This window comes from Puma concolor, chromosome D1 (assembly GCF_028749965.1).
Source record: "Puma concolor isolate L17-30 chromosome D1, mPumCon1.1.hap2, whole genome shotgun sequence".
In the NCBI taxonomy this organism is placed as follows: domain Eukaryota; kingdom Metazoa; phylum Chordata; class Mammalia; order Carnivora; family Felidae; genus Puma; species Puma concolor.
The window spans coordinates 67,071,321-67,099,105 of NC_141676.1; the positions used below are offsets into that span (position 1 = coordinate 67,071,321).

The following is a 27,785-nucleotide window of genomic DNA, read 5'->3' on the forward strand; positions in this document are numbered from 1 at the left end:
ACACCCAAGTATTTGGAGAATGCTTACAAGCCCATAAACTCCTTCCTTTTTATGTATATAATCTGTAGCTCACAAGTTTTTGAGCAGTTCTTCAGAGCAATCTGAAAGACCATCTCCCAGACTACAGTCCTCAGTAAGAAAAAAAAAAAAAAAAAAGCATTTATTAGCATACTTTGAAGTTGGTTTTCTTTCACTTGACAAAATACAGTTTTGCTAAGGGAAAAGAAAATAATTTTGTCCTAAAGTGAGTAAGGTTATTTAAAGACGGAAAGTTGTAGAAGGTTTATGGAACAAGAAATTTGAGAAAAGAATTCTATGTGTGGTAAGTACTGGCTAAGATTAGGATGAAGTTAAGTAAATAAGAACAAAATTTTCCTGAACTACTGGTCTGTTCTTAATAAGTAATTGCAAACAAAGTTTTTCTTTACATTTAAAGTTACCTGCCTAGAAAACAAGGATTCTGTGTTTGGTCTTCAATGACTTAAGAAAACTGAGTCTTGATATTAAAAGGGCTAAATTTTGGGGCGCCTGCAAGTGTCTGACTTTGGCTCAGGTCATGATCTCACATATGACATGTCAAGCTCTGTCCTTACAGCTCAGAGCCTGGAACTTGCTTCAGATTCTGTCTCCCCCTCTCTCTGCCCCTCCCCCATTCACTCTCCCACTCTAAAAAATAAACAAAAAAGCGCTAAATTTTGCTCACAACTATGTAACTGTCTCTAATTGCCTTTGGAATCTTTTACTGTCACTTTGGCTAAATAAATATGTTTCAAAATAATTTGTGACCCTATTTAATCAAATATACAAACCTTTTAAATATTTTTGATAAACTTCCAAAAATAAAATTCTGAAGTTTTTGGACCATGATCTTAAATGTAAAAGATTTTGTGAAAATTTGGTATATTAAATTGCATGGGAAGCACTGTCAACACTAAACCCTCTTAGATTGTTTATATAGATATGTTATTAAAATGGGTGAAACTCCTAAAAATCTATTATCTTTGAAGTGTATACCACAGAAATAACTAAATTTCCTTATCAACTGTAATCAGATCTAGAACCATGGTCATATTTAAGTCTTGTCATGTTACTGTTTTAGTCTGATGCTATTGCAAATGTCTTTAGTGACTCATGTAAAGAACTCTGAGTACAGGTTTCCAATAATTTTAAGATAACTGAACCAGGTAAGAATTTTTGAACTAGTGAAAAAACAAGATCTAAGCAGAACAAGAATTATTAAATAGGACTGAATGAATGGAGATTTATTTTTAAGACTTTATTTGAAACAATGATTTTTGTTTTTCCAGATATATGGAAACTTTTTTTCTTAAGCTAACTAATAGCAATTTGAAACATTTATCTTTTTCTCCCTACCTGATCCCTCCAGCATTCAGAAACCCAGTGAGTATTCTATTTTCATGACAGTATATTTGCATAAGTTAACTAAAAATCTCTTCTCCTTTTGACTAGAATGTTGTATTTTAGACAGATCTGCATAGATTCAGATATGAGCAGACAGCTTTAAGGAACTAAGATGGACTTTATGGGGCCTAAAAAGCCCCTTTGGAAATATCATCCTGATTGATACCTTGCTTACAGAGTACCCAGCAGCTTTACCAGGTGAGTAAAGAAGGTCACTTCCTGGTCAGTGCAGTAACCTTGAGAAGAGAATTCACCCAAATATACAGGTATTGCAGGTGAAGTCTGACCGCAAGTATTTGGCTTGGCTTCTGGCTTTGAGATGCTGTTAAAAGTTCAATCTGGAAATCCTGATGAGTAGTTGCAGCAAAGGAGATCTTAAAGAGCCTACAGAGTCAACTGCACTTATGTAAATAATCAGGCCAAATTTTTTTGTTTTGTTTTTTGTTTTTAAATTAAACTTACTTTACAATACAATTAGTGTCAATTTGGCTATGAAGGTGATTACAGAAAGAAAGACACACCTGTGTCTAATACCTGTGTATTAGATTTTAATATTATTCATCAAACTGGAGTAGAGCCTGATTGCCTCTAGTTTCCTCCAATGACTGGCTACAACTGTCTAAACTAGTATTTTCAATTTTTCTCCTACCTTTCTGACTTGGAATCATGTTAAGAACTAAAACTTTTCTTTTCCCTGAAACCCTACAAACTAAACTTCAGAAAAATCACACTAGCTCACACCTAGAGACAACCTTCATGCCTGTCATTCTATGGGTCACTCAAAAGATCAGAGACAGTTGAACTATAAATGAAAATCCGTCAGACTCACTGCTTGCTCTCAGTCTGAAAATGCTTCCAGCCTGACAACTAGAAGTCATGACTACACTTGACCCAATCATTAACCATTGTTTTCTTTTGTTCTGACAGAACCAAAACACCCAATTACTTATTTAATACCTGATTACTTAAATCACAAGCCTAGCTTTGAGAATATCCCTACCTCATAGCCTTCTGAAATGAGTTTAACTGAGCTGATCTATTGTACTAGGTGATCTGTTGTACAGACTGGTTCAATGAGACAGAACAATCTACCAGTGCTCAACTTTCATGTGTGAAACTTCAGGGAAGTTTCCTTCAAGTGCCAAGGGCAGACTGCCCCAAGACAGGTGATTTTGGCATGAATATTACTTTGAGTTAAAAGCAGTCAAACGTAGCAGATTAGGAAAAGCTTCGTACTCCCATTCAACTGCCTAAATTTACATTTACATAACGGACAGCCTATATACCAGGAACACAACTATTAGTGGAGATTCCTCTTTACCTAAGATATCTAGTATTTGCATAACAGCAACTTTTATTTTCCAAACATCTCCTCTCACCTTCCTGCCAATGGCCGTCCTTCTCTATGTATCCTCAGACCCCTAAACCCCTTTCCTTAGCTCAGGATGTCATATAAGCCTTATGTTGCTTGAATGTCTTTGGAATTTCATGTCTGTTTTCTCCTGTTAATCTGTCTGATGTCAACTGCAAAGGACATTCTTCCTCCCTGATAATACCGTAGAAAAGAACAACAAAATAGTGGTAACTGAGAGTAGCACTAATGCTTTAAGTTTTGATCGTATTTTTTAGTTAAACTGAGACTTAACAAAGGGGGTGAACTGTTAAACTGAGATGGTGTCACTCAGGCCTAGTCTGAAAACCAGGGCTTAATGGCTAATCTAATTGTAGTTTAACTGGTCCAAACTGGTCAGTCAAGAATTTTCCCATTAGTTATAGTGGGTCTGCCACACAGCCCTCTCCCTTTCCTCAAAGTGTAATCTGCGTAAGACTTCTTGTTTTTTACCCTTAAGAGAAAGTGACCTTGCCTGGAACAATCCTTTTCTTTCGCTAGTAACTTTCTTGTCCCACCTTCCCTCTACTTGCTAGATAAGAGAATGCTCAAATCATTCAAAAACAAAAAAAAACCCAAACAATTAGAGGGCACCTGGGTGGTTCAGTCAGTTAGAAGTCTGCAGTTTGTGAATTCAAGCCCTGCATCAGACTCTCTGTTCCTCCCCCACCTGTGCTCTCTCTTGAAATAAACTTGAAAACAAAACAATTAGATCTTCAGATGTACCCCACTGATTTTTGTTTTTTAACAAAATATGGAATTACCTTACCTGCAAGGTAACGGATAGTCTCAAGCTTGTTAGACTCCATCAGTGTTTTTAAAGAAGCAATTTCAGTGTCAATTTTATTACAGGTCTCTGAAATAATACTTCTGGTTTTGGTATCCTGCAGTAAATGAGAAAATTTTGTCCATATGACATAAATATTTACATTAGAAACCCTTACTTATGGGCTGTGTATTGCAAAAATTTTAATGGTGATAAAAAAAACATTACATGAACATTATAAACTGACAAAAATTCCTTCTATTTTTAATATTTGGAGATTATTTATTAGGATTATCACATTTTGAGTACATTCTATTAAAAGCCTCATAGGAAGAAATTTGAGACCTAAGAGGGAAAATTTTTAGTCCTAGAACTTAAATTCCTTAGGATATCACAGTTAAAACTTTCAATTGTGTAAAAGAAAAAAACTCAACCAGACTTACAATGCGAACTGGCAGAAATGCTTGCTGGGTAAAAACAAATGCTATGTGTAGAGGGGTTAAGGGGTAGAAGAGCTCAGAAATTAGCCCTGAGAGAATTTGTTGATTTCCTTGTTCATCTCCTCTATCCTGACAAGAAGAGAATATAACAGAATACATGGAAAGGCAAATGAGACCCTCCCTTCTATTTAAGAACGAGGTCTCTTCTGTTAGAATGTAGACCCAATGGCTTTTATTAAGACGATGGCTGAGTAAAAAAGCTACATTTCACTCAAACCATAGAGATTAAGCAATGATTACCATTTAGCATTAGGAGAAAGTAAATAGTAGTGGAGTATGGAGTTTAGAATCCGGGCTCACATTCCAGCTCCACCATTTATTAGCTGTGTGACCTTAACTTCCGTGTGTCTCATTTTCCAAACTGGTAAAATGAGAAAAAAGAGGGCCTACTTCAGAGGCTGATAAGGAGAATTAATAGAAGTAAAGCAGGTAGAACTATCTGATATATAGTAAGCACTCAATAAATATTCACTATTTTAAAATTTTAAAGATAATTTCATTGAACCTGTGCCCTCATTTAAATGTGAATCCAGGTCTTCCAAAAAATAGTTTTTTTCTATATAAAAATAAGCTGGCAGGGGGAGCGGGGTGTGCACCTGGGTGGCTTTGTCAGTTAAGCACCTGATTCTTGATTTGGGCTCAGCTCATGATCTCATGGTTTGTGGGTTTGAGCCCTATGTTGGGCTTAGTGCTTGGAATTTTTTTCTTCCTCTCTCTGCCCCTCCCCTGCAGGTGCCTTCTCTGTCTCCCTCAAAATAAATAAATGTAGGGGCGCCTGGGTGGCGCAGTCGGTTAAGCATCCGACTTCAGCCAGGTCACGATCTCGCGGTCTGTGAGTTCGAGCCCCGCGTCGGGCTCTGGGCTGATGGCTCAGAGCCTGTTTCCGATTCTGTGTCTCCCTCTCTCTCTGCCCCTCCCCCGTTCATGCTCTGTCTCTCTCTGTCCCAAAAATAAAAATAAAAAAAAAAAAACAAAAAAAACGTTGAAGAAAAAAATAAATAAATGTAAAAGAAAAAAAAAAAGCTCAGATACAACACATAAAATACATGAGTGGTATAAAAGAGAATTTTTACATACTAGCTTACATTTTTGGTAAATTCTGTGGTTGCTTCCATAAGCTTCTTTTCTTGATCTGTAAACTAAAGGATATGACAAATCAGAAGGTTAAAAAAAAAAAAAAGACTAGAAGGAATAAGTTGCCAAGAAAGTATATTTAGAAGCACATTACCATATCAGTTACTCTGCTCCTTTCTAGGTTGATGTCCAGTTTATTGTCTGCTCTGATCTGACTGGTTTCATTCTTTACAGAAAATCAAAATATTAAAAAAGCAATCTCATAATGTTTGTTCTTAAATTAATAAAATATTTTAAAGTGAGAAAAGTAAAACTTACTATCAGTTGCTGCTTAACTTGTTCCAATTCAGTTTTCATTTTCTAGGTATAGGAAAAAATCACATGCAAGTGCCATTAAGCCAAAAGCCCGTAGCATGATTTATTCAACAAATCTGAAACCTTGCATTAGCAAAAACTGGATGATCTACAGCTTTCTAATGAAGCACTAAAAATAGACAAAAAAGAAAAGTAGTATTTCATCATATTCAGAAAATTCTTATGAACAAAACAGTAAAAAATGTATTCTAGTTAGTTTTAAACCATGACTGATATTTGAAATTTTAAAATATTTAAAATTAAAAAAAATTAAAACTCCAAATGAATTACAGAAGTTTTCTCTTAACTCACAAAAATTACTGCAGATTCATATAAAATGGCACATTGCTTTAAATTTTGAGAACATTATATTGAGCTATATTAGAAATTTTATATATAATATGAAACATTTTATATATAAAGATTTCCCCTTACATTTGACTTTTACATGTGTAAGATACAACTCTTATTCTTTGGTCTAGACTATGATTGATACATAGAAAGATTAGTTATAGGTTAAACATCTAGCATACTTTGATCAAAAAACTTGTTGAAAGTTACTGAATGACCACATAAAATCATTACTTGGTCCTATTAGAACACATGTGAAATCAGTTATTTTATTAGTAATAAACAAACTAGTATCACCTGGTTCTCTGCTCTCAGATTTGCAAATTCACTTTTCTCTAGGATGACCATGTCTTTCCTGATGGAGTCCAAATGAGCCATTAGTTGTTGTACTGTTATTTCCTGGAAAACAAAATTGAAATAACCTAGTGATATATGGAATGCTTTCACCTTACACAGAATTGTTTTCATGGAATGTAAAAGAATCTGTTGTTATGGTACAAGGTGTAATGTTGCTTGGCCAACTAAACAAAACCATATGAAACCTATATATAAAAATGAAAAGGAGGTTCCAGTCCAAGGTTGTGACACAGGAGGACCCTGAACTCACCTCCTCCATGGATACACCAAATCTATACCTATTTATAAAGCATTTCCTCCTGAAGGACACCTCAGGGCTAACCGGCCAGCTTCTGCACAACAAAAAATATACCACAAAGAGAAAGGCAAGAGAGACAGAAGCACAGTAATGAAGGGAATCCCTAATCCTGACACTGAGAACTGCAGTAAGAGGGACAGTACTGAATGACCATGAGCAGATTCACCTGCCCTGGGATAAAGAACAAATGCTGAGGTTTAAAAGGGCAACTAGAATATAAAAGATCCAGCCCTCGAACTCTTCTAGAGAGTGCTGCTGGGACTCTCTAGTTCTGAGGGGCTGGTGAGCATCACTGTTTACATTCCCCTTCCATTTTTAGAGCACAGACAGGAGTAGGGTCTGGGCACCATAGCCAGCCTACCACTTCAGCAAACACTAGGCCCCCAGCCCAAACCAGCACAGTGTCGTGGCCCCAGCGTGGAGACACCAGAATACCCATGGTCAGTGTTCACAACAGCTCACCTTCCGAGGTGAGGCAGGTACAAAGCACCCCAGAACACTCCAGGATCCCAGCACTTAAACTCCAGATGATGTGGCATGACACCCCCAGCTCAGAGCATCCTGTTACCTTTCCAAATTAGCTCGTGGCTAATTTGACTCCAGACAACTCATCAGGGCACACTCTGTGGAGTGTGTCCAGCGATCCAGTGGTCCATACCCTGCAGCAGCTGCAGCAACCTGACCAGGGTGTGTCTTGGGCTTGCACTTACCCCTGGCTTGCGCTCATTTCAGCACCAGGTACTCTCTTATGGTGCCGTCTATGCAGAGAGCCCCCGGACCACCCTGGCTCATGCTCACTTCAGCTTAAGCTGTCCTGCCAGGGCACTAATTCCACAGAGAGTCGCAAGACCTCCCAGATTGGAACCTTTTCAGTTTCAGTTATCTTACCAGGGTATGTTCCATGGCAAGAACACTGGGCTTGCCCCCCAAATGATACCCTTTATAGCACCAGTTGTCCTGCCTGGGGGCCCTCTGCACTGAGAGCCTTGGGAACCTCCAGCTTGCACCCACTTCAACTTCAGCTGTCTGGCCAGGATGCACCTTTATGTGGAAAGCCCGAAGACAGTTCTGGCCTGTACCCACTTTGGCTCTGGCCATCCCACCAAAGTGGCCCTAACATGAAGTGCCCCAACACCCATGACAGCCACATATTCAGAAAGCCAGCTAATGTCACCAGACACACATTCTCCACAGGGGATGACTTGACTATACACAAGATCATCCTACTTTGAAAAGGTAGCTGTTGTATGTAACTCACAAAGTAAAGCAAGAGGAAGAGACAAAAGAATTTGCTTCAAACGAATGAACAAAGCCTAAACCTCAGAAACGGAACTAAATAAAATGGAAATAAGTATGCCTGATAAATACTTCAAAATTATGGACATAAAGATGCCCACTGGACTGCAGAGTGCATAAACTTGGTGAGAACTTGAACAAAGAGCATATAAAAAAGAACCAAGTTGGGGCGCCTGGGTGGCTCAGTCGGTTGAGCGTCCAACTTCGGCTCAGGTCATTATCTCGCGGTCCGTGAGTTCGAGCCCCACGTCAGGCTCTGGGCTGATGGCTCAGAGCCTGGAGCCTGCTTCCGATTTTGTGTCTCCCTCTCTCTCTGCCCCTCCCCCGTTCATGCTCTGTCTCTCTCTGTCTCAAAAATAAATAAATGTTAAAAAAAAAAAAATTAAAAAAAAAAAAAGAACCAAGTTGAAGAACACAATAAATGAAAAATAAACTGGAGGGAATCAACAGATTAGAGAATGGAAAAGAACAGATTAATGATATGGAAAAGAGGGTAATGGAAAGCACCCAAGCTGAACAGTAAAAAGAAAAAAAACACAGGGATAGGTTAAGAACTCTCTTAGACAAAATCAAGCAAGAACATCTGCATTATAGAGGTCCCAGAAGGAGAAAAGACACGGGGTGCGGGGGGAGGCAGAAAACTTATTTGAAGAAATGATAGTTGAAAACCTCCCTTATCTCTGGGAAGAAAACAGGTATCTAGGTTCGATAAGTGCAGAAGTACCAAACAAGATGAAGCCAAGGAGGTCCACACAGTAAGTAATAATTAAAATACCAAAGATTAAAGATAGAGAGAAGTTTAAAACCAGAAAGACAGAAGCAATGAGTTACATACAAGGAAACCCCATAAGACCATGGGCTGATTTCCCTGCAGAAATTATACAGGCCAGAGGAAGGAGTTAAGATGGCAGAGAAGTATAGAGACCCTGAGCTTGTCTCATCCCTGAAACACAGCTAGATCAACACCGAACCATTTTGAACACCTAGGAAATTGATCTGAGGATTTATGCAACAATCCGTATAACCTGAGCCACAGAACTCGGCAGATACATGGTGTGCAGAGGTGAACTGGGGGACAGAAAAGCCACAGAGGGTAGGGAGCTGTTTTTGTGGAGAGAAGACTAAGAAAAAATAAAGGGGTAGAGTGTGGTACATCAGGATTGTGCACAAGAAAAGCACTTGCCCTGAAAGTAGTTTGAGAGAGAAAGAGTGAAAATACTCGCAGGGGACTGAACAAGAAATCTGTTCCCCAAAACCATTGACAGGGAGAAAGGAAAGGGCTTCAATACCACCAGGATTCTATACACAGTGGAGCACAGAGTCTGAAGATTCAGAGCCCCGTGCCTGGTGGTGCTCTGGTGAGGAAGTAGAGAGAATCCCCAGGAGCAGGCAGTGGGGTTTGAGGGGTCCATATGCCACATAGGGAAAAGTGGTTCCCCTGCATGGAGTGCATTTGGTAGACACCATACGGCCTCCTGGTGGGCAAAGGTCCCAGAGGACCCCAGAGAGCAGCCATGTTTGCTGGTATTGGGACAAAGATGCCAGAGCGCTGTGAAACCTGGCACCAACTGTGTGTTAAGGACTGCCATAATCTCTGAACCTCTGCCACCGTATGACCACACAAACGTTTTCTGGGGCAAGCTGGCTTCCGGCCAATGCTCAGTGAGACCCTCCCCAGAGAGTCGGTGGGGGTTTCCAAAGTGTGGGGTTTTGAAACACAACCCCATCTGAGATAAATCTCAAGAAGGAGGTTTGTCTCGCAGGCAGACAGCTTAGACAGACAGGGTAGAGGCAGGGAGTGAACAAGACCTGAGACAAAGGAGCGGTGCTTGACTGTGGGTTGGTGAGATTGCGAAGTTCCTGAGCCAGAGCTTAGGGAGCTGGGTGAAGTCAATTCCACCTCAACCGCGCATGCACAGGTACACAGACACACAGATCCAGCCCAGCAAGCTAAGCAGCACCATCTAGTGGAGAACGGAGCTGTTACACCAAGCCCTGCCCAACTGTGCCCTCCAAGCCATCCCCTAGAAGACCAGCACAAATCACTCCATCTGCTTAGTATGTGGACTATAGAGTGCTTCATAGTTTCAGTTCTAGGGGAAAGTGGATATAAATTCTTTTGGGTTTCATTCTATTTGCTGGCTCATTTATTTGCTCATTTTCTTTACTTCGGTTTTCTTTTATCTCTTGAATACAGAGAAAAAACTTATTTATTTACACTTCCCCCCCCCCCTTTCCTTTTCCTTTATTTTCTACATTCTATAAAGTTTCTTTCAACAAGGAGATTGAAACAAACCTAGGATCTGGCTTCCTTTGACTTTGTTTTGTTTATAATTTTTATTTTTTATTTTATTAATTTTTATCCTTCCTCCAAAATGAAAAAAACAAAGGAATTCACCCCAAAAGAAAGAATGGGAAGAAATGACAGCCAGGGATTTAATCAACACAGACATAAGTAAGATGTCTGTACTAGAATTTAGAACCACGATAATAAGAATACTAACTCAGGTTGAAAAAAGCAAAGACACCATAGAATACATTTCTACAGAGATAAAAAAATAAAATCTAGTTAGGCCAAAATTAAAAATGCTATAACCGAGATGCAATCTTCAATGGATGCCACAATGGCAACGATGGACAAAGCAGAACAGCGAATCGGCAATATAGATGGTAAAATTATGGAGAATAATGAAGTAGATAAAGAGTGAGACAAAGTAGATTAAAAAAAGAGTGAAACAAAGCAAAAGATCACAATACAAGACTTAGAGAACTCAGTGATTCATTAAAAAGGAATAACATCTAAACCATAGGAGTCCCAGAAGATGAAGAGAGAGCAAAAGGGACAGAAGGTTTATATGAGCAAATTATAGAGGAAAACTTGCCTAATCTGGGGAAGCACACAGACATCAAAACCCAGGAAGCACAGACAACTCCCATTAGATTCAACAAAAACCCATCACCAAGGCATATCATACTCAAATTCACAAAATACACAAGACAAGGAAAGAATTATGAAAACAGCAAGGGGGAAAAAACATCCTTAATCTATAAGGGAAGACAGATCAGGTTCATAGCAGACCTATCCACAGAAACTTGACAGGCCAGAAAGGAATGGCAGGATATATTCAACATGCTGAATTGGAAAAACATGCAGCCACGAATTCTTTATCCAGCAAGACTATCATTCAAAACAGCAGGAGAGAGAAATAATTTCCCAAACAAAAACTAAAGCTGTCCATAACCATTAAACCAGTCCTGCAAGAAATTTTAAGGGGGACACTTTGAGTGGAAAAAAGACAAAGAAGACCAGAAGCAACAAAGACTAGAAAGGACCGGAGAACATCACCAGAAACACCAACTCTACAGGCAACACAATAGCACTAAATGATTATCTTTCAGTACTCACTCTAAATGTCATTGCACTAAATGCTCCAATCAAAAGATGTATGAGAATGAATAAGAAAACAAGACCCATCTATATGCTGCTTACAAGAGACTCATTTTAGACATAAAGACACCTTCAGATTGAAAATAAGGGGATGGAGAACTGTCTATACTGCTAATGGTCATCAAAAAAAGCTGCAGTAGCCATACTTCTATCAGACAATCTAGATTTTATTTTAATGTGTTTTAATGTTTATTTATTTTTAAGAGAGTGTGAGTGGGGGAGGGGCAGAGAGCGAGAGGGAGACAGAATCTGAAGCAGGCTCCAGGCTCTGAGCCGTCAGCACAGAGCCCGATGTGAGGCTCAAACTCATGAACTGCAAGATCGTGACCTGAGCTGAAGTCAGATGCTTAACCGAATGAGCCACCCAGGTGCCCCCAGACAAACTATATTTTAAACCAAAAGAGTGAAACAAGAGATGAAGAAGGGCATTATATCATAATAAAGGGGATCTATCCACAAGAAGATATAACAATTGTATTTATTTATGCCCTCAATGTGGAGGCACCCAAATATATAAAGTAATCACAAACATAAACTAATTGATAATACTACTATAATCGTAGGGGACTTCAATACCCCACTGACAACAATGGACAGATCATATAGGCAGAAAATCAACAAGGAAACAATGGCTTTGAGTGACACACTGGACCAGATGAAATTAACAGATATATTCAGAACATTTCATTGTAAAACAACAGAATACACATTTTTCTGGAGTGCACATGGGACATTCTCCAGAATAGATCACATCCTGGATCATAAATCAGCCCTCAACAAGTACACAAAGATCAAGATCATACCTAGTATATTTTCAGACCACATCACTATGAAACTGGAAATCATCCACAAGAAAAAATTTGAAAAGACCATGAATACTTGGAGATTAAAGAACATCCTACTAAGGAATGAATGGGTTAACCAAGAAGTTAAAGAGGAAATTAAAAATTAAAAATTAAAAATTAAATGGAAGTGAATGAAAATGAAAACATGACTGCCCAAAACCTCTGGGATGCAGCAAAGGCAGTCATAAAAGGGAAGTATGTAGCAATCCAGGCCTTCCTAAAGAGGGAAGCAAGGTCTCAAATACACAATCTTATGCCTAAAGGAACTGGAAAAGGAACAGCAAATAAAGCCAAAAACCAGCAGAAGAGAAATAATAAAGATTAGAGCAGAAATCAAGGATATTAAAATAAAACAAAACAAAACAGGTCAACGAAACCAGGAGCTGGTTCTTTGAAACATTTAACAAAATTGTTAATCTAGCCAGATGGATCAAAAAGAAAAAGGAAAGGACCCAAATAAGTAAAATCATGAATGAAAGTAGAGAAATCACAACCAATAGCAGAGAAATATAAACAATATTAAGAGAATTTTATGAGCAATTATATGCCAACAAATTGGGCAATCTGGAAGAAATGGACAAATTCCTAAGAACATATAAATTACCAAAACTGAAACAGGAAGAAACAAAAATTTTTTAACAGATCCATACCCAGTAAAGAAATGGATGGGGCGCCTGGGTGGCTCAGTCGGTTCAGCGTCCGACTTCAGCTCAGGTCACGATCTCGCGGTCCGTGAGTTCGAGCCCCGCGTTGGGCTCTGGGCTGATGGCTCGGAGCCTGGAGCCTGCTTCCGATTCTGTGTCTCCCTCTCTCTCTGCCCCTCCCCCGTTCATGCTCTGTCTCTCTCTGTCTCAAAAATAAATAAATGTTAAAAAAAAAAAAAAATTAAAAAAAAAAAAAAAAGAAATGGAATCGGCAATCAAAAATCTCCCAACAAACAGAAGTCCAGGGCCAGATGGCTTCCCGGGGGAATCTACCAAACATTTAAAGAAGAGTTAACACCTATTCTTTTGAAGCTGTTCCAAAAATACAAATGGAAGGAAAACTTCCAAACTCATTCTATGAAGCCAGTTTTACCTTGATTCCAAAACCAGACAAAGATCCCACTAAGGAGAAATACAGACCAATTTCTCTGATGAACATGTATACAAAAATTCAACAAAATACTAGCAAACAGGATCTAACAATACATTAAAAGAACTATTTACCACCATCAAGTGGAATTCATTCCTGGGATGCAGGGCTGGTTCAATATCTGCACGTGAATCAATGTGATACATCACATTGATACAAGAAAGGTTAAGAACCACATGATCTCAACAGATGCAGAAAAAGCATCTGACAAAATACAGCATCCTTTCTTGATTAAAACTCTTAAGAAAGTAGGGATAGAAGGAACATACCTCAAGATCATAAACACCATATACAAAAGACCCATTGCTAATATCATCCTCAATGGGAAAAAACTAAGAGCTTTCCCTCTATAGTCAGGAACACGTCAAGGATGTCCACTCTCACCACTGTTATCCAACATAGTGCTGGAAGTCCGGCCTCAGCAATCAGACAACACAAATAAATAAAAAGCATCCAACTCAGCAAGGAGGAAGTCAAACTTTTGCTCTTCGCAGATGACATAATACTCTATGTGGAAAACCTGAAAGACTCCACCAAAAAACCCCAAAAATAAATAATCCAGTGAAGAGATGGGCAAAAGGCATGAACACTTTTCAAAGGAAGTCATCCAGATGACTAACAGACATATGAAAAGATGCTCAGCCTCATATAAACTGATACATGAATTCAGCAAAGTAACAGAAATAGGTTGTATTTCTATATACCAATAATGAAACAACAGAAATAGAAATTGAGGAATTGATCCCATTTACAACTGTAGTAAGAACCATAAGACACCTAACCAAAAAAGTGAAAGATCTATACACTGAAAACTATAGAAAACTTATGAAATGGAAAAACTTTCCATGCTCATGGATTGGAAAATCAAATATTGTTAAAATGCCTATACTACCAAAGCAATCTACACATTCAATGCAATCCCTATCAAAGTAACACCAGCCTTATTCACAGAGCTAGAAAAAATAATCCTAAAATTTGTATGGAACCAGAAAAGACCCCGAATAGCCAAAGCAATCCTGGAAAAGAAAACCAAAGCTAGAGGCATCACAATTCCGGACATCAAGCTGTATTACAAAGCTGTAATCATCAAGACAGTATAGTACTGGCACAAGAACAGACCCACAGATCAATGGAACAGAAAAGAGAATCCAGAAATGGACCCACAAACGTATGGCCAACTAATCTTTGACAAAGCAGCAAAGAATATCCAATGGAAAAAAGTCTCTTTAGCAAATGGTGCTGGGAAAACTGGACAGTGACATGTAGAAGAATGAACCTGGACCACTCTCTTATACCATACACAAAAATAAACTCAAAATGGATGAAAAGACCTAAACATAAGACAGGAAGCCATCAAAATCCTAGAGGAGAGAACAGGCAACAACCTCTTTGACCTCAGCTGCAGCAACCTCTTACTTGACCTATCTCTAGAGGCAAAGGTAAACAAAAACAAAAATGAACTATTGGGAGCTCATCAAAATAAAAAGATTCTGCACAGTGAAGGAAACAATAAGCAAAACTAAAAAGCAACCAATGGAATGGGAGAAGACATGTGCAAGTGACACATCTGATAAAGGGCTAGTATCCAAAATCTATAAAGAACTTATCAAACTCAACACCCCAAAAATAAATAATCCAGTGAAGAGATGGGCAAAAGGCATGAACACTTTTCAAAGGAAGACAACCAGATGGCTAACAGACACATGAAAAGATGCTCAACATCACTCATCATCAGAGAAATACAAATCAAAACCACAATGAGATACCACCTCATACCCGTCAGAATTGCTAAAATTAACAGCTCAGGCAACAACAGATGTTGGCGAGGATGTGGAGAAAGGGGAACCTTTTTTTCCTTTTTTTTTTTTTTTTAACATTTATTTATTTTTGAGACAGAGAGACAGAGCATGAACAGGGGAGGGTCAGAGAAAGAGGGAGACACAGAATCCAAAACAGGCTCCAGGCTCTGAGCTTTCAGCACAGAGCCCAACGCGGGGCTCGAACCCACGGACCGTGAGATCATGACCTGAGCTGAAGTCAGACGCTTAACCGACTGAGCCACCCAGGCGCCCCTAGAAATGGGAACCTTTTTGCATTGCTGGTAGGAATGCAAAGTGGTACAGTCACTCTGGAAAATAGTATAGAGGTTCCTCAAAAAATTAAAAATAGAACTAGCCCTAGACCCAGCAATTGTACTACTAGGTATTTATCCAAAGGAGACAGGAGTGGTGGTTTGAAGGGGCACAGGCACCCCAGTGTTTATAGGAGCACTACTGACAATAGCTAAATTATGGAAAGAGTCCAAATGTCCATTGACTGATAAATTGATAAAGATGTGGTATATATATATGTATATATAATTACATACATAATGGAATATTACTTGGTGATCAAGAAAAATGAAATCTTGCCATTTGCAACAATGTGGATGGAACTAGAATATATTATGCTAAGTTAAATAAGTGAGTCAGAAAAAGACAAATATTCTATGATTTCACTCATATGTGGAATTTAAGATACAAAAGAGATGAACATAGGGGAAGGGAAGCAGAAATAAGATTTTAAAAAGTAGGGGGGAACAAACCATAAGAGACTCATATATAGAGAACAAACAGGGTTGTTGGCAGGGTGTTGGGTGGGGGGAGGGAGGTTAACAAAATGCTACTAAACAACAAATTTCTTCAATGAAGAAATCAAAGAGGAAAGAAAAAAAAAATATACGGAGACAAATGAAAATGAAACACAATACTCCAAAGTCTGTGGGACACAGTGAAACAGTTCTAAGGAGATGCATAGTGAAACAGGCCTACCTCAAGAAACAAGAAAAATTTCAAATAATCTCACCCTATACCTAAAGGAACTAGAAAAAACAAAACAAAACAAAATAAACCCGAAGTTGGTAGAAGGAAGAAAATAATAAAGATGAGAGGAGAAATAAAGGAAATACAGACTAAAAAACAATAGAAAAAGATTAATGAAACAAAAAACTGATTCTATGAAAAGATAAACAAAACTGATAAGCTTTTATCCAGATTCATTGTGAATAAAATAAAGGACACAAAATCAGATGAAACAGAAGTAACAACTGACACCACAGAAATAGAAAAGCGTATAACAGAATACTGCAGAAAGTTACATGCCAGCAAAGTGGACAACCTAGAAGAAACAGATAAATTCCTAGAAACTGATACAAACTTTCAAAACTAAACCAGGAAGGGGCGCCTGGGTGGCGCAGTCAGTTAAGCGTCCGACTTCAGCCAGGTCACGATCTCGTGGTCCGTGAGTTCGAGCCCCGCGTCAGGCTCTGGGCTGACGGCTCAGAGCCTGGAGCCTGTTTCCGATTCTGTCTCCCTCTGTCTCTGCCCCTCCCCCGTTCATGCTCTGTCTCTCTCTGTCCCAAAAATAAATAAAACGTTAAAAAAAAAAAAAAAAAAAAAAAGAGAGATAAAAAAACAAAACTAAACCAGGAAGAAACAGAAAATCTGAACTAGTAATGACACTGAACACATAATCAAAAAAACCTCCCAATGAACAAAAGTCCAGAACTAGACAAATTCACAGGTGAATTCTACCAAACATTTAAGGAAGAGTTAACAGCTCTTCTCAAAATATTCCAAAAAATAGATGACAGAAAACGTCCAAATTCATTCTATAAGGCCGGCATTACACTGATACCAAAACCAAACAGACTTTACAAAAAAAAAAAAAAAAGACTACAGGCCCATCTCTGATAAACACAGATACAAAATTCTCAACAAATATTACCAAACTTTGAACTGAACAATACATTAAAAGGATTTACCACCATCAAGTTGGATTTATTCTAGGGATGCAAGGATGGTTCAGTGTTCATAAACCAATTGGTGTGGTACATCACATTAACAATAGGAAGGGTAAAAACCATATGGTCATCTTAATAGATGCAAAATAAGTATTTGATAAAATACAACATCCATTCATGTAAATACTCTCAAAAGAGTGGGTGCAGAGGGAATATAACTCAACATAATAAAAAGCCACATATGAGAAACCGACAGCTAATGTCATACTCAATAGTGAAAAACAGAGAGCTCTTCCTCTAATATCAGGAACAAGATGAAGGTGCCCACTCTCACCAATTTTATTCAACATAGTACTAGAAGTTCTAGCCACAGCTATTAGGCAAGAAAAATAAATAAAAGGCATAGAAATTGGTAAGGAAGAAGTACAATGCTCACTGTCTACAGATGACATGATACTATACATAGAACCCTAAGCCCTAAACTCCACCAAAAAAACAAAAACAAAAACAAAAAACCCTATAATTCAGTTTTTATGTGAATTCAGAATATAACTGAATTTTTGGATTGAGTGTACTTAACAGTATAGTTTTTCTGCAGTGATCAAGTACAAGGCCCTAAGCCTCAAACCCATCTTTCATGACATCTTTGGGGTGGGGGTGGGGTCAACAATTGGTTTAGGCTCAATGACGGAATGAGATGTTAATTTCACACACTAATCATAAAAACACCAAAAATTTAGCATTTTGAATGTAGGATTAAATGGTATTGCCAGCATAAAACTTCCTTAAGCCACAATTTTAATTCACTGGTTATAGGTAAACTTAAAAATCTAATTTAAGAATATTATAAAAAATGTCAATAGCTTGGACTTTTGAGGAAGATGGCAGAATAGGCAGCCTTTAAATTTTCCTTGTCCCATGAATACAACTTGGTGACACTCACATCAATGCAAATAACCCAGAAAATGACCCAAGATTAGCAGAACAAACTCCACAAGTAACTGTAGAGAAGAAGCCACATCAAAGAGGGTAGAAAGGCACAGAAATTGTGGGGAGCTGAACCCCATGGGTCTGGCTGCCAGAGGAAGGGAGCTGTGAGGTACAGAGAGGGGTGAGAAACAGAATATCACATCAGGGAACCTACACAGGGAAGATGAATCTCCACAGGATTTGGCTTTGAAAATGAGAGGGGGTAGATTTGGTGATTTCTTAACCAGCAGGACTTAAAGCCTACAACTTTAAAAATCCCTGAGAGCAGCAGAACGCTGAGTCCCACACTTAAAGAGACACTTAAATAGATAGCCCCCCAAAAGCCCAGGAGATACAGCTTAGAAGCATCAGTTTGTTTAAAAAAAAAAACAAAAAACCCTAAACACACACAATAAAAAAACTGGCAGCAGTTTGAAAAATGAGAGCATTTGAGAAGGAGAGTTAGTAATCTCAGAGTTCCTTAAGGGACATCTCCAGGGAAAAAGGAGCTGGCATGTACCATTTCCCTCCACCAACCCCAGCACAATCACCCTTCCACTGGTGGGAACCAGCACCTGTGGGCATTCACTGCTTAATTTGCTTACACTGCACCACCCCAACCTTCTCCAGCTAAACCTGCCTCAATCCAGCAGCTAAAGGTCCCCTCCCCCAGAAGACTAGCACAAACCTTGCCAACAATGTGTTCCGACCACCTGTGGGGGATGTGTGCACCTTGTTAAAACTGCATCACCCACCCACGTGTGCTTTGTGGAATGTCCTTAAGCCAACTCCAGTACCCACAGCAGCTGCATAAAAGAGGACCAGCCAGCTTGTTAAAAGTGAGCATCCCACCAACTACTCTCAAGAGGAGGAGATGTAGCTGAATTTCCTAACACACGGAAACAGACAGAGTTAGGTAAAGTGAAGAGACCAAACCAAATTAAAGAAAAGGATAAAATCACAGCAAGAGACTTAAGTAAAACAGAGATAAACAATGTGCCTGATAGAGAATTTAAAGTAATGACCATAAAGATACTCATGGGATTTGAGAAGAGTGGAGGACATTCTGTGAGACCCTTAAAGACAAAAAAGACACTCAGGGATGAAGAGAACAATAAATTTAAAACAAAAATACACTTGACAGGCTAAATAGCAGGCTAGAGGAATTAGAACAATGAATTCATGGCCTGGAAAACAGAGTAAGAGAGAGTAATCAGGCTGAGCAAATATGAGAGACAAAAAAAAAAAAAAAAAAAAAAATGCAAAATGAGAACAGACTTAGGGATCTCAGTGACTCCAACAAGTGTAATTAATGTTCACAATACAGGGATCCCAGAGGAAGAACAGAGAAAAGGGGGCAGAAAATTTATCTTAAGAAATAATAGTTCAAAACTTCCCTAATCTGGGAAGGAAACAGATATCCAGATCCAGGAGGCACAGGGAACCCCCAACAATATTAACCAAAGAAGGTGCACAAAAATACACATAGTAATTAAAACAACAAAAAGTAGTGATAAAGAATTTTAGGGATGCCTGGGTGGTTCATTCAGTTAAGTGTCTGATTCTTGATTTCGGCTCAGGTCATGATCTCAGGGCTATGGGACTGAGCCCTGCATCAGGCTCTGCATGGAGTATGGAGATTGAGATTCTATCTCCCTCTCTCTCTGTTCCTCTCCTGTGCTCATGTGTGCATGATCCCTCTCTCAAAAAAATTTAAAAAGTTAAAAAAAAAATTTAAACACAGTAAAAGACAGTTACATAAATGGGAAACCCCATAAGGCTATCAGTGCATTTTTCAGCAGAAACTTTACAGGCCAGAAGGGAGTGGCATGATATGTTCAAAGTGCTGAAAAGAAAAAAGTCTGCATCCACGAATATTCTATCCAGCAAGGCAATAATTTAGAATAGGAGACATGGTTTCTCAAAAAAAAAAAAAAAAAAAAAAAGAAAAAGTAAAGGAGTGAACGACCACTAACCCAGTCCTACGAGAATTATTAAAGGGGACTAAATGAAGGACTGTATAAAAAGCAGGAAACACAAAAGAAGTGAAAATCAGTGTATCAGTAAAAATCAGTCAAGGAAATCACAAAATAAAAGGATGCAAAATAGGACATCAATACATAAAATGTGGGTGGGCGGGGGTGTAAAGAATGGGTTCAAGCTTATGAGACCATCAACTTCACACGGAGATGTTATATGCAAACCTAATGGTATACAAAGAAATCAAAACCAGTAACAGATATGTAAAGACTAAAGAGAAGGGAGTTCAACTTTACCACTAAAGAAAGCCAGCAAACTGTGAAAGAGAACAAGAAGAGGATAAGAGAAAAAGTACAAAACACAACCACAGAAAAGTAACAAAATGTCAATAAATACATATTTATCAATAATTACTTTAAATGTAAATGAACTAAATGCTCCAATCAAAAGATATGGGGTGACAAAGTGGATAGAAAAGACCCATTTATATGTTGCCCACACAAGACTTGTTTCAGATCTAAAGACACCTGCAGATTGAAAGTGAGGGACAAAGAAACACTTACCATGTAAAGGATATCAAAAGAATGCTGAAGTAGCAACATTTATACTGGACCAAATAGAATTTAAAACAAAGATGGTAATAAGAAACAAAGAAGAACACAATATTGTAATAAAAGGGACTATCCAACAAGTAAATATAACAACTGTAAATATGGACCCAACATGGTGGCACCCAAATACATAAAACAGTTAACAACAAACACATAAGAACTAATCAGTAGTAATACAACAACAGTAAGGGACTTTAACACCCCACTTCACCCCACTTACATCAATGGTCAGATCATCCATACAGAAAATCAACAAGAAAACAGTGGCTTTGAATGACACAGTGGACCAGATGGATTTAACAGATATATTCAGAACATTCAACCTTAAAATAGAATACACATTCTTTTCAAGTGCACATGAACATTTTCTAGAAGAGATCACATATTAGGCCACACAACAAGTCTCAACAAATTAAAAAAAAATCAAAGTCATTCTATGTATCTTTTCGGACTACAATGCCACGAAACTAGAAATCAACCACAAGAAAAAAATATGGAAAGAGCACAAATACACAGAGGTTAAATAACATGCTACTAAACAATGAATTGATAAACCTAGAAATCAAAGATGAAATAAAAAATTATATGGAAACAAATGCAAATGAAAACACAAAGGTCCAAAATCTTTGGGATGTAGGAAAAGTGGTGTTAAGAAGGTAGTTTATAGCAATATAGACCTACCTCATAAAGCAAGAAAAATCTCAAATAAGCAACCTAACCTCATACTAACGCAGCTAAAAAAAGAACAAAACCTAAAACCAGCAGAAGGAAGGGAATAAAGATTAGAGCAGAAATAAATGACAAAGAATCTAAAAAACAAACAAACAAAACAAAACAAAAAACCCCAATGAAAGAGATCAATGAAACCAACAGTTGGTTCTTTGAAAAGATCAACAAAACTGATAAGCCTCTAGCCAGACTCATTAAAATAAAAAGACTGAAATAAACAAAATCACCAAAGAAGAAAATTAACCCACAGAAATACAAACAAATGTAAGAGAATATTGTGAAAAATTATATGCCAACAAACTGGACAACCTACAAGAAATGGATAAATTCCTAGAAACAAATCATCACCCAAAACTGAAGCAGGAATAGAAAATCTGAACAGACCAATTACCAGTAATGAAATTGAATCAGTAAGCAAAAACTCCCAACAAAAATCTAGCACCAGATGGCTTCACAGGTGAATTCTACCAAACATTTAAAGGAGAATTAATATCTACTCTTCTTAAACTATTCCAAAAAACAGAAGAGGGAGGAAAACTTCCAGATTCATTCTAGGAGGCTAGCATTACACTGATAACTAAAACTAGATAAAGATATCATAAATAAAGAGAACTAGAGGCCAGTATCTCTGATGAACATAGATACAAAAACCCTCAACAAAAATATTAGCAAACTGAATCCAACAATATATTAAAAATATCACTGACCACAATCAAGTGGGTTTGATTCCTAGGATGCAAGGCTGGTTCAATATTTGCAAATCAATCAACATGAAACATCACATTAATAATAAAAAAAAGGATAAAGACCATATGATCATTTTGATAGATGCAGAAAAAGCATTCAAGATGGTACAACATCCATTCATGATAAAAACCGTCAAAAAAAGTAGGTTTGTTTGTTTGTTTAGAGAGTGCAAACAGGGGAGAGGCAGAGGGAAAGAGAATCTTAAGTGGGCTCTATTGCTGACGTGGGGCTCTGTCTCACAATTGTGGGATCATGACCTTACCTGAAATCATGAGTTGGATGCTTAACCGACTGAGCCACCCAGGTGCCCCAACAAAATAGGTTTAGAGAGAACATAATAAGGGCCTTTATGACAAACCCACAGCCAACTTCATACACAATGGAGAAAAATTGAGAGCTCTTCCCCACAGGTCAGGAACAAGACAAGAATGTCTACTCTCACCAGTTTTATTCAACACAGTACTGGAAGCTCTAGTCACAGCAATCAGACAACAAAAAGAAAAGGCATCCAAATCAGTAAGGTAGAAGGAAAACTTTCGCTATTTGTACATGACATGATACTATATATAGAAAACCCTAAAGATTCCACCAAAACCCACTAGAACTGATAAATGAATTCAGTAAAATTATAGGATACAAAATCAATGTATAGAAATCTGTTGCAGTCTATACACTAATAATGAAACAGTAGAAAGAGAAATTAATAATCCCACTTACAATTGCACCAAATATAATAAAATACCTAGAAATAACTTTAATCAAGAAGGTAAAAGACCTGTACTATGAAAACTCCAAAACAATGATAAAAGAAACTGAAGACAACACTAAGAAATGCAAAGATATTCCATGCTCATGGACTGGAAGAACAAATACTGTTAAAATGTCTATACTACCCAAAGCAATCTACAGATTTAATGTAACCCTATCAAAATACCAACAGCATTTTTCACAGAACTAGAACAAACCACCTTAAAATTTGTATGGAATGACAAAAGACCTCGAACGGTCATAGCAGTTTTGAAAAAGAAAAACAGAACTGGAGGTATCAAAATTCTGGACTTCAAGTTATATTACAAAGCTGTAGTAATCAAAGCAGTATGGTATTGTCCCCAAAATAGAACAGAATAGAAAGCCCAGAAATAAACCCACAATTATATGGTCAATTAATCTTTCACACAAGAGGAAAAGAATATGCAATGGGAAAAAGACAGCCTCTTCAACAAATGGTGCTGGGAAAACCGGAAAGCTACTTGCAAAATAAAGAAAGTGGACCACTTTCCTACACCATACCAAAAATAAACTCAAAATGAGTTAACCACATAAATACGAGACCTGAAACTGAAAAGTCCTGTAAGAGAGCACAGGCAGTAATTTCTCTGACATTAGCAATAGCAACATTTTTCTAGATATGTCTTCCAAGGCAAGGGAAATAAAAAAAAAACAAAAAACTACTGGGAGTACATAAAAATAAAAAGCTTCTGCAGCACAAAGGAAACAATCAACAAAACTAAAAGGCAACCTATGAAATGGGAGAAGATACTTGCAAATGACACATCTGATAACAGCTTAGTTTCCAAAATATATAAAGAATTTACACAACTCAACACCAAGAAAACAATCCAATTAAAAAATGGGCAGAAGACATGAACAGACATTTCTCCAAAGTAGATATACAGATGCCTAACAGACACATGAAAAGATGCTCAATCAGCATCAGTCCTTGTTAGGGAAATGCAAATTAAAACTACAATGAGATTTCACCTTACATACTTGTCAGAATGGCTAAAATCAACAACAGAAGAAACAACACATGTTGGCGAGGATGTGGAGAAAAAGAACTCTCCTGCACTGTTGGTGGGAATGCAAACTGGTGTAGCCACTATAAAAAACAGTAGGGAGGGTCCTCAAAAAATGAAAAATAGCCTATAATCTAGTAATTGCACTATTGGGTATTTAACTCAAAAGATACAAAAACACTTATTCAAGGGGCACCTGGGTGGCTCAGCTGGTTAAGCATCCAACTTTGGCTCAGATCATGGTCTCATGGTTTGTGAGTTCGACCCCACATCAGGCTCTGTGCTGACAGCTCAGAGCCCAGAGCCTGCTTTGGCTACTGTGTCTTCCTCTCTCTGCCCTTCCCCTGCTCACACTTTGTCTCTCAAAAATAAACAAACGTTAAAAAACAAACAAAAACACTTACTCAAAGGGATGCATACACCCCTATGTTTATTGCAGTATTATATACAATAGTCAAATTATGGAAGCAGCTCAAGTGCTCATCGAATGATGAATGGATATAGATGTGGTATATATACACAATAGAATATTATTCAGCCATAAAAAAGAATGAAACCATGCCATTTGCAATAACATGGAGGGAGGCAGAGACTACAATGCTAAGTAAAATAGTTAGAGAAAGACAAATACCTTATGATTTCACTCAGATGTGGAATTTAAGAAACAAATAGGCAAAGGTAAAAAAAGAGAGACACAAACCAAGAAACAGACTCTTATAAAAAAACTGTATAGTGACAGATAGTGACTACATATATCATGGGGGAGCACTGAGTAATGTATAGAATTGGTGTATCACTACTTTGTACATTAGAAACTAATGCAACGTTGTATTAACAGTGCATCACTTGGGAGAGGAGGAATAAAAAAAGAAGGAAAATCTTAATTCCTAAGTAAAAATGAAGTATTTGTCAAGTCCAAGGGAAAGAAAATATACATGTATGTGTGTGTGTGTATAAAATTACAGAAAGTAAACATTTTTAAGCATAGTGATTAATTCACGATTATGAGTTTTATCAATTATATTCCACAGTCAAGCTCATTTAGCTTATTCTATGTTTTATATAAAATTATTCTTTTTCTCCATAGCACCACAATGACAACTGTAAAAAATTAATCTGATTCTCTCCTCAGTGGCAAAGTAGAATAATTCTATCTACTTTGCAAGGTTGTTAGAGGGATTACATAAGATAATATGTGAGAAATCCACAGCCCTGTGCATCTCTCACTGTAAGTTCTTAGTAAACGGCATTATCTGACTTTAAGAATTTGTGTATCCAAATTTAAAGCATCTTAATGAAATCCTTTCCAGCCATGTTTAATTAAGTCTCTTCCGTTTGTGAAAGTTAACCAGAACATACACCTGACTGCAGTTAAATGTTTTTATCTAATAGGTTAGCTTTTCTACTGTGGTAGGTATTCTGTGGGGAAGAAGTTGTTTCACTCATCACCTACCACCACCTCAAATAATTCAAATAATATATAATTATCTCACACAATGAAAGCTTTGACAAAATTTCATTCTCTGTGTGACCATAATTTTATTATGACTCTTCTAACTCCTCAATCTCTTTAGATACTAACTTTACTGAAGAGTTTTGCTTTTGTTCTTTGGTCCCTTTGTAGAGAGAAAGATGCAGGTATGTTTGGCAGGTGGGTGGGTTGACAGAGATGCCATATGAAAAAGATTGTCTAATGAAATGGTCACAATTGATAATAATGAAAATATTACCTGTTGAGCTCGAGTGACCATCTCCTTATAGATACTATCCAGGCTGACATTTGATAAAGTGGTTAATGCTGATACAATTGTTTCTGCTTGTGCTTTGTCAAATCCTGTAGAGAGCAAATACATATGTGTATATATATATATATTTTTTAAATTTTTTTTAACGTTTATTTATTTTTGAGAGAGAGACAGAGCATGAACAGGGGAGGGTCAGAAAGAGAGGGAGACACAGAATCTAAAACAGGCTCCAGGCTTGGAGCCGTCAACACAGAGCCATCAGCACAGAGCCCGACGTGGGGCTCCAACTCACAGACTGCGAGATCACAACCTGAGCCGAAGTGGGACGTGTACCGACTGAGCCACCCAGGCGCCCAACATATGTTTATATTTTTAAAAAATGATATCCATATCAACATAGACAGCTAGAATAACTTTCCTCATCATTTAAATTTTTTACTTTTTAAAAAAATATTTGTTTATTTCTGAAAGAGGGAGAGATAGAGCATGAGTGGGGAAGGGGCGGAGAGGGGGAGAGGGGGAGAGAGGGAGAGAGGGAGAGAGGGAGAGAGGGAGAGAGGGAGAGAGGGAGAGAGGGAGAGAGAGAGACAGAAATCTGAAGCAGGCTCCAGACTCTGAAGTGTCAGCACAGAGCCCAACGTGGGGCTCAAACTCACAAACCGTGAGATCATGACCTGATTCAAAGTCAGAGGCTTAACTGACTGAGTCACGCAGGCACCCTTAAATTTTTTACTTTTTAAAAAATGGTTACAATAAAAAATTTCAGATTATGCTAAATTACTCTCTAAAAGAATTCTGCAATTTTAATTCCCACTGATCCATTTCCCCATATTTATATCAACACTGGATACTGCTAGTTTTTTTTTTTTTTCAGTTTATAATTGGCATTAAAAAATGAAATGGCATAGCATTTTTATACTTAAAATTTGCATTTCCTTAGTTAAGCACCTTACATATATTTATTGCCTATTTATATTTTTCTGTGTGCTATTTATGGCCTTTACCCATTTTCCTATAAGATACTGAACATTTCCTTATTGGTTCATATGAATTTTGTGTATTAAAGCAATAGGCTCATTATTATGTCTATTCCTAATATTTTTAACTTTACAGATGACACCCTTTGATATACAGATTTAAATATTTCAGTAGTCACACGTCAGTCTTTAGTTCACTGCTTTTGAGTTTTATGTCTTGTTTCCTCAATCTAAAAGTCTTAAAGTATTCTAGCATTTTTTTTAACTTTTCCTTCATATTTTTACATTTGACTTTTTTTTAATGTTTATTTTTGACAGAGAGACAGCGAGAGAGAGAGAGAGAGAGAGAGAGAGAGAGAGAGAGAGAGAGCGAGCATGAGTGGGGGAGGGACGGAGAGAAAGGGAGACACAGAATCCAAAGCAAGCTCCAGGCTCTAAGCTGTCAGCACACAGCCCGACATGGGGCTCCAACTCATGGACCGCGAGATCATGACCCGAGCCGAAGTCGGATGCTCAACTGACTGAGCCACCCAGGTAACCCATACATTTGACTTTTAATCAACCTGGAATTTATTTTTTCAAATGGCTAGTCATGTATCTTATCAATTTATTAAATAGCTCTTCCTTTCCCTAATTTGTAATGCCTTATTGTTAGCTAAAAATATCTATGTTTACCTATCTGAATACAACTCTATTTTATTAATCAACTTTTCTTATTTTTTATTTTTTACAGTGTATTTATTTTTGAGAGAGAGAGTGACAGCATGTGCATGAGCAGGGAAGGGGCAGAGAGAGAGGGGGACAGAAGATCCAAAGCAGGCTCTGTGCTGACAGCAGTGAGCCTGACATGGGGCTCGAACTCATGAACTGTGAGATCATGACCTGAGCTGAAGCTGGACACTTAACTGACTGAGTCACCTAGGTGCCCCATTTATCAACTTTTCTATTCCTGTATTATCACACAATTTACATTATTGTTTTGACAACTGGTTATTTTTTGTGCTTGTTCCTTTTTCTTTTTCGCTATTCCTAAGCAGTCCTTGTACTTACACATGAACTTTAGTATCAGCCTAGAAACTCTGCAGTTTTTTTCTACATAATTGAAATCATACTGCATATGTAATGTTATATGTTAGTTCTCTATCTTGAGTATTTCTCATTATCAGTAAATATTCTTCAAGCAATACCATTTTCATGACTGTAAAATATTCCACT

The 27,785-nt window shown here is 37.7% G+C and overlaps 1 protein-coding gene and 1 long non-coding RNA gene across 4 annotated transcripts in view; one reads left to right on the plus strand and one right to left on the minus strand.

Annotated features, from left to right (window-relative positions):
* Window positions 1–27,785, minus strand: part of CCDC90B (coiled-coil domain containing 90B) — a 49,297-nt gene that overhangs the window by 16,092 nt on the left and 5,420 nt on the right. Inside the window, exons 3-8 of one of the 3 annotated variants that reach the window (XM_086678448.1) lie at window positions 25,579–25,682; window positions 6,155–6,256; window positions 5,471–5,512; window positions 5,307–5,378; window positions 5,164–5,210; window positions 3,582–3,696 (exon numbers count right to left, since the gene is read on the minus strand). In XM_086678448.1, coding sequence (XP_086534574.1) covers window positions 3,630–3,696; window positions 5,164–5,210; window positions 5,307–5,378; window positions 5,471–5,512; window positions 6,155–6,256; window positions 25,579–25,682 — 434 coding nt within the window. In that variant the 3' untranslated portion in view covers window positions 3,582–3,629. Of the gene's footprint in view, window positions 1–3,581; window positions 3,697–5,163; window positions 5,218–5,306; window positions 5,379–5,470; window positions 5,513–6,154; window positions 6,257–25,578; window positions 25,683–27,785 lie in introns of all 3 variants that reach the window. The other 2 variants (XM_025927940.2, XM_086678449.1) reach the window with 2 other exon arrangements.
* Window positions 820–27,563, plus strand: LOC147576785 (uncharacterized). The gene is made up of 3 exons (XR_015241131.1): window positions 820–1,620; window positions 26,889–27,104; window positions 27,304–27,563. It is a non-coding gene; the product is annotated as an uncharacterized LOC147576785 (long non-coding RNA).